This window comes from Lates calcarifer, unplaced genomic scaffold (genome assembly GCF_001640805.2).
Source record: "Lates calcarifer isolate ASB-BC8 unplaced genomic scaffold, TLL_Latcal_v3 _unitig_4355_quiver_3630, whole genome shotgun sequence".
Lineage (NCBI taxonomy): Eukaryota > Metazoa > Chordata > Actinopteri > Centropomidae > Lates > Lates calcarifer.
In genome coordinates this window covers 1-7,858 of record NW_026116850.1, presented here as the reverse complement: position 1 = coordinate 7,858, position 7,858 = coordinate 1, and the positions used below count along the sequence as shown (strand labels likewise).

Genomic DNA, 7,858 nt, shown 5'->3' with positions numbered 1-7,858 from the left:
TAAAGTAATTATGGAGTCTTACATCGTAAATTTAAACTCAATTCAGCAAACTGAACACACTTGGGATATTCTTACTATTCTTACTACAATGGGAATGAAATATTGTGCAGCCAGTTCGTCCTAACGTGGTAACAGAAGTTGTTACAAGTATGCTGCACTTTTAAGGTGTTTTGCTTTCACCTCCTGTCCAGTTCATCCCAGAGCAGCCCCATGGGGTATATTAGTCATGAGACTGTGCTGGTCTTCCATCATGTGAAGCCACCGTCTTGCTTTTTTCCTCTAATGTTTTGGGTCATGATCTTGCTGTAAGATGAACCTCTGACCAACCAGTCTGTCTCTTTTGTTACTTGCCCTTTTCTCACCATTCTGATAGCAATATACAGGACTACTTCCTACAGCACAGTATTGTAATAATAATGCATCAGAGGGTGTAGTAACATTGCTTGTTCCAACACTGCCTTCGTACAGACAGAGGGTTTGTAAGTTATCAACAAAAGCTGGGACAGTTGTAGGAATTGTTTGCAGAAACTTTCAAGGTTTCATGAAAGCCTCAGGAAAGCTAGAAGTTGGACCTGAACTGCAATAATTCTATGAAAACTGGAAAAAGAGGGGTGGTAGATATTTACTTTTTTGACAGTTCAATAAGCTATTTTGGAATTTTTTTTTTTTTTTTTTTTAAAGAAATACAGCCTCACACTGCAGGTCTGCCTAAGTGCCTATCATGAGGTGATATGCATGGCTGAGACCTGTGAGTGTGTGTGTGTTTAAATTTTGCATGGTTGCTTCAGAGGATTAACACATTTTATGTCAGTGGCCGACTGTTGAATGTTAATTCCCCATTCCCAAAGCTGACTGATGTGATAATACTTTGGAAGGATTCAAGGTCACAGAGGCAGGGATTACATATAGTCATGGTACTATGGGGCAGATGAGGTAAAAAAAAAAAAAAAGGTAAAAGAAAAAACAAACAAAACAAAACAAAACAAAAAAAAAAAAACAAAAAAACCCCAGAAATGTTACTCACAGGTGCAGGTTAACCTCAGTAAAGACTACAACAGTAACCTGATATAGTTTTGAACTGTACTTCAGCATGTGTAATGTCCGAAAAACACATGATTTGTTATTTGTAGTGGCAAACAAGGTGGGGTGAACTGGACAGAGAATTTGTATAAATCAAATGTATTTATGAATTCCCTCTCTCAGGTCTCTAAGCACTGCAGTGTAGGACTGAAGGTTTGCTTGTATGTAGGACTTTTGAACAGTTACAAAGCAAAATGCATGTGCATGACAAGATACTTACCCTGATCATTTCAGCTACATAGCTCTCTGGTCCAGTGTACTCTGTGGAATCCTTCACCTTCACCAGAACGATGAAGAACAGGTAATGCCACATGTTGTGCTCGACTTTGATGTGTTCTTCAAAGGTAACTGTCTTATTGTCAAACTTGTCCCGCTCCAACCCTGAGAATGAAATGATTCAACCCAACACACAGGACACACACACACACACACACACACACGCATATGCAGTCATGCGCGGATGCATGCACACGCACACAAACACACACACAACCACACATCAAATAAACATAGTGCTCTCATTTCTTTGGAAGAGTGAAGAAATACACTTTATGTTGCAACATGACGTAGTAGTTCTTGTGACCTAAATGAGGGTGACTGAGTGACAGAAAAAACAAGAGGAAATGGGGTAACAAAAGAATGGGCAGGCAAAACATCAGAGGTGAGATCTGCTAATAATGTCCACTTATTGTTTGGCACACAAAATCACTGTAATCCGTTTACAGTCTTGCATTTACAAAAAAGAAATAACCCTTATATGGTTGAGCAACACAAAGCACTAAGAATGACCACAACTAACCAGTGAATGTAGACATGTTTCACATATAAAGCCTTTAAGTGTCTGCTTAGTGGTGGATGAGGCCAGTGTTAGAGTGAGTGTACAGTCTAACATGGTCAAGACCCATATGGCAACAGGAAGAAACACTCCTCCTCCACAGCAGCACCTGCCATGACTAACCATTCATTCTGGGAAGAGGAGGCGTTTCATTGTTTATACTACCCAGAAAAACAGCCCCCATTTTGCACAGAGCCTTGATGCGACACTGCATCACAGCAGTCGCATGCTCATACAAGAGCAGGCGAGGTAGCAGACCACTTGTTTGATTTCTCTTGATTTCATCATCATCTGCAAGCCTTGGCATTCACACCTGCTGACTGTACTGCAACTAATACGATAAAAGTGTTGCGTCAAGTATCGACTGCAGCTTCGACTCAAATGGAAATGCGAGACATTTCCGCTTTTTTCAATTCTAAGAAGGTAGAATGATTACTATATAGAGATGATGGAAAAAAGATTGGAAAAAATGTGACAAAGGTCATGAGTCACATTCCCATAATGCTCACTAACAATAGCGTCAGTCTGCTGAGTGTGCAGAATGACTTTTATGGTAAACAAAAAATCTGACACGTAATTAAATGGTCTTAAAAGTTTTGTAATATAACAATTTATCTTAATGCAATTTCTCACCACAAATAAAACATGTTGTCTTTAGGATTTCCTCTTTCTTCTGCTTCTCACTCCTCAGGTCAGCAAAAGTATCAATGATGACACCAAAGATGAGGTTGAGGACAATAATGATGACCATGAAGAAGAAGAGCAGATCGTAGATCACTCTGGCTGCAAAAAGGGGTTCCTGTTGAACCAAGGGGAGAAAAACTTGTAAGCAGTATCAATATGAGTAACTAAGCTGATGTCTCTCTCTCTCATACACACACACACACAGAGTTTGAATCTCCACCCTACTAAACTATTACTCAATCAACCATAGAAGAAGGTTTATTAGTTTGCTTCTCCTAATGGTAACAAATGTCTTCTCCTACTACTTTATTATTTAATTATTTATTTCTTTTTAAATTGGAAATTGGATTTGCACAGAAATCCAAAGAAATATTTGGCAGTTATTACAATCAGTAAATATTGAGCCAGTGATAATAGATTTTTAAGCTCATCATACATGTATACAGACACTGATTGCTTGAGTAATTTTGAACTGTAGGATGTCAAGTTTCATTGCAAAAATAAAACATCTGAAATGTTTTATTTAAACAGTAAAAATATCTAATTTACTCTGAGGGGGAAAAGTTATGTCTATGTAAATATGGACACCACTTGTATGTGATTTTGTGTTAACACATTTGAGTGACTCATAGTGCCCTCTTTGCATACAGGGTACTATCTAGTTGTGCAGAAGTTATCTTTGAGTGTTAAACACAGCCTGACACAACTGCAACTCAATCAGAGAATTCACATAAATGCTAAGCTAACTGAGGTTTACGTAAGTCTTGTGAGTCATGCCCTCGTTCTATGGTCAAGCTGCAACACCAAACCAACACGTTGTGGTAGTGTGCAAGATTGTCTTTATCCTGGACAAGTACCATTAATGCGTTTTCTGGCATGTTTGGAGTTATGAAGGTTCACTGTGCAACCTGTTTGACCTATCAGCACATTATATGTTCATTTATTTTATTTTTAACAATTCAATTCAATTCAAAGAAAGCCACTTTAGACACACTGGCTGGGTAACAATTCTTGGTGTTTATTAGGTCAAATATGTTATCGAATATCTACTTTTTGAAATTAAAGAGAATTAAATACACATTATGGTGATCCTCTTATGGGCTCATTTAACAAAAACGCCCTTATTAGATAGCAGTTTTCTCTATTCACTTTAATTTAATTCATCTTAATTTAATCTTTACGTGTGTGGGGAGGGGGATTGTACAAGCATTTCCATGTGCACTGCATTTTGCTGTTATCTGTATCAGAGTTTGGTAAATAATAAATTCTAAACTAAAATTCTCAAAAGAAAAAGAGGTACACAATGGCACTGTTTTTTTTTTTTTTGTTTGTTTTTTAAACTCTCAATCTATTTTCTTTCATGTTGTTGTTGTGTTCCTGTTCTCTGTACCTCTTTGGATGGCTTCCGTAGGACGTCCCCAACACCTCCTCCACTCCTGAGGCCGTGACTCAATACTGTGACAATGCACATGAGCAAGGAGTCACACGTTCGCTCCTTGTCCTCGATCACCACCGCCGACGGCTGGATGGCAAGGGAAGCTAAAGAGACATACCAATAATGTCAGACGATTATTTCCTGTATAAGCTGAATGCAAAGCTTTGTCTGATCAGTCAGCTGCATTGCCATTACCACCCATAATGCTTTTAAATTTAACTTCATAAAAAGGAGGCCAGTGGGAAAGAAGCTACACCATAAATAGAAGACTTTTGATCCAATATACTAAAAACACTATACGCATTTGAAGCCTGATTTCATACTCTATTACATATTATTGGTTTAGTGAATCAGCCCCATTAGAGCACATGGGAAATAGTTTTTAATTGGGCTGGGAAATTTCTCAAACTATCCATACAAAAACAAGTCACCAGACTACATAATTAGCCAGTCTGGTGGTGATGGATAGGAAAGCCTAGACGAGGTCAGGCTCCAGGCAGTTTGAGGATTCATCACGGTTGGCTGATCAATTTTAAGGTGGCATGTGTTCATCTTTGATTGGAAGCTTTTCCCATTAAGGTCAGTCAGTTTGCAAGAACTCATTGTTTGCTGCAAGAAGCCCTCTGCGCCATCACTGTGTGCACCCAAAGACCTAACTTGTACCTGATGGTAGTTAATCCTTGACCTTTCAACCCGGGCCCCTACATCAGGTCTTAGGCTCAGTCCCCTGAGACACACAAGGAGCCTAAACCCTGGGTGTTTCACCCAGCTGCCTGAAAGCCCTGAGTTGCCCCAGCCAGGTTTAATCCCATGACCACTTGGTTGCCCAGATTTACAGCTCAGTGAGACGAATCTCTTTCGGCTGAGTCATATGTCTGCGAGGACATAAAGACCTTTACATACACACACTCACAAGCATGGACATTCAAAGACAGACATAAGCACACAGTCACACACAAACACTTGGGAATCTCTTGAGACGCAGGCATGCACCAACATGTGGATTTAAACTTAAAAGAACCCTTCGACCCCGTCGCCCAACCTCCGCCTCAGTCACACACACACACACACACACACACACACACACACACACGGACACATACACAGTTAGCTGCCACATTTGTGAACCTACCATCCATGGCGGCCTCTCCTGAACAGTTTTCCCTGTTTCTTTCTGACACACTCCACCAGAGAAGAACTCTCCCCCATACTGGCTCCATGTTCTATGCATTTGGGAACAAAAACTTTATGCAACTGAACAATCTGCAGTTGGTTTGCATGTGCATTAAACCAGACACACACTTTTTGTATTCCTTGGCTTCACTTTGACTACATGTATTTTCACAGACATCCAGTGAGTGTGCGCTGTGGAAAACATTCCATGTTTGAGTCTCTTGACTGGCTGGGTCAAGACAGGGCAAGTAATTGATGTTTATCCCATTAATGGACTGAGAGGAAACCTGTATTTCAACATACCTAGTGTTTTGTTGGGTATTCTGTCCACAGCCAAAATGAAATCATCTTTGAAGAAGATATAACCCACAATGGAGAAGAGGTAGACGAGGATAAGAGCCAGCACGGCTGTCAGAACAATGGAGCGGCCATTGCGGGTCACACTCTTTATAACGTTCAGCAAGGTCTCTTCTCGGTAAACCAGATCAAAGAGCTGGAAAGAGCAAAGATTCAGAGATGTGTGTATAGTATGTGTATGCATAACATGCATGAAAAAGAGAAAAAAGTGTGTCTAAATGTGAGTGTATGGGCAAACAAAGGCCACAGTTTTGTTTGGATCTGAGCCTTTGTTTAAATCTTCTGAGCGTTTCATGGTTAATTGAAGTTGGTAGAAAATATATGTACCTATATAAGCAATCAAATGGCAACTAAATCCAATTTTTATCTCATGTTTCTCTGAGTTACAGAGCAAAATAACAACAGAAAAATTTACACTATACTATCTTTATTTCTATTTAGCACAAGTTGGACAATGTTGTCAATATACCACTACCTTGGCTGTCACTGTCCATGTGTGTAAGAATATATATACGAATAAATCTGGTTTGTGTGTGAGCTAACGTACCAGCAAGCTGTAAAAGAAGACATGGACAAAGACCCCCAGGGTGCAGATAATCAGGTAGAGCAGGTGGTACAGGAACTCCACATCCATGATCATGGCTTTGTAGCCACGGGTGAAGGTTCCTCGGTTCCCAACAAAGCTCATCAGGAAGATTACCTTATTACATAACTGAAGAACAATGGACACACAGAGGTAACATACAATATGTTCAAAGTGACAAAGTAAGGCTTAATAGTAGCAGTAGTAGTAATAGTAGTATTTTGTCTTTGAGTAAGATCTGGAGATGACCATTATACAGACTACTAAAAATAAAGTGGATGTGGTTGACCACCAGTGGAGTGTGGAATCTCCAGGGTTTATGCATCAACACGTACCGGCTATGAGTGACATTTGTGTTTGCAGCTATAATGCAATACACAGTCCACAGTAAGATCAGACCTCTGGTTCTGGAAGTGATACATAAGTCATTAAAAATCTGTCAGAGTCATGACAACTTCAGGAGGGGAAGTGAGAGAGACTTGGAGAGATTAAATCTCGGTTAAATGTTTAGTGTTGCTCTATACTAATGGGCGCCATGGTGTTCCTGCACTGCATACGTGTTAGTCTTGTATTAATAAGTTTAATGTTCAGTTAATGTTTGACCTGTAACTATGCCTTGTGCCAAGGCACATTCAAGTCAACCATCCACTGGGTAATATAGCATATCTGGGTGTCAGTTCTGAACACACTGATGCACACTTACATTGAAACCCCCCAGCAGAAGCAAAGTGGGCTCCAGGCCTACAGAGAAGATCAAGCAGAATGGTGGAGGCGATGAGTGCCCGGATACCATGAGGCTGAGGCAAGACGATGACTATAGCCAGAGACACCAGCATGGCCATCCACAGCAGGGCAGATAGATGGGGCTCCAGGGTACCTGATGATGAAGAAGGGTTCCACAGAATAATCAATGATGTAGCCAACTATGTATTTGTCTCTTTAAAATGTCAACAAGAGGCTAATTCAGTTAGCTGGGGTTTAGACACACTATAGCTCTACAACATTTAAACTACACTCCAATATGACTTAAAGCATTTAGGAAAAAAAACCTGCAGAAAAGTTTGTGTTCTGATGCGAAAATCTAACTATGAATCTTGATGCCTTCACTCCAGTTTATCCTCTTTTGCCTATTCAGAAAGAACTGTGACAACATGAATGCACAATTTTATAGATGCAGCTGAGCATGCATGCTTATTTCATTTACATTCATTTATAAACAGGGGTAAAATTACCAGTTAAAAATGAATGATGCTTTATTGACTGGGACCGTGTGTCATCCAGACAAAGAAATCTTGGTGTTTTCATTGATGAACCCAATAATTTGTAAAATGTACATCATAAGCGGAGCTCTCTCCCTGTGTGCGTTGTGTTTTACACAACAGTTATGTATTCCACATCAGTAATTGTGGGTCAGCAAAGCATTAACATGAGCTCCCAGGCACCAGCTCAGTGCCAAGTCCTGGGCAGCATGTAGCAGAAAGGCTGATTCATTTTGTTAATTCCTCTGTGTTAACACACAAAATGCATTGATCAAGTTGGAAAAGGAGTTCAGTAAGGCTTTCTTTTTTCTGAGGCATCAAGAAGACCACTTTCAACATCTCCCACATGCCCTCAATTCGAGAAGGCCTCCTTCTTCTCGCCTGTCTGTGTACAGATCACATGACAGGTATTCATTACATAACTCCCAGCTGGCTAAAAATACACTTTAGCA

The 7,858-nt window shown here is 40.0% G+C and overlaps 1 protein-coding gene across 1 annotated transcript; it reads right to left on the bottom strand.

The window, feature by feature from the left end:
* Nucleotides 1-1,116: 1,116 nt before the first annotated feature.
* Nucleotides 1,117-5,227, bottom strand: LOC108898895 (inositol 1,4,5-trisphosphate receptor type 1-like). Its single transcript, XM_018699018.2, has 4 exons — nt 5,167-5,227; nt 3,990-4,138; nt 2,549-2,714; nt 1,117-1,461 (listed from the first exon to the last, which is right to left on the bottom strand). Exons 1-4 carry the CDS (start codon nt 5,171-5,173, stop codon nt 1,208-1,210), a joined length of 576 nt encoding a protein of 191 aa, XP_018554534.2. The 5' UTR covers nt 5,174-5,227; the 3' UTR covers nt 1,117-1,207.
* Between the last annotated feature and the right edge of the window lie 2,631 nt (nt 5,228-7,858).

Bases quoted from the DNA above. Each gene is read 5' to 3' on its own strand.
- LOC108898895 (XM_018699018.2), bottom strand. The intron at 2,715-3,989 runs GTACAGAGAACA...TTGGTTCAACAG, and splicing joins TACGGAAGCCATCCAAAGAG to GAACCCCTTTTTGCAGCCAG. The intron at 1,462-2,548 runs GTGAGAAATTGC...TTTCATTCTCAG, and splicing joins GACAACATGTTTTATTTGTG to GGTTGGAGCGGGACAAGTTT.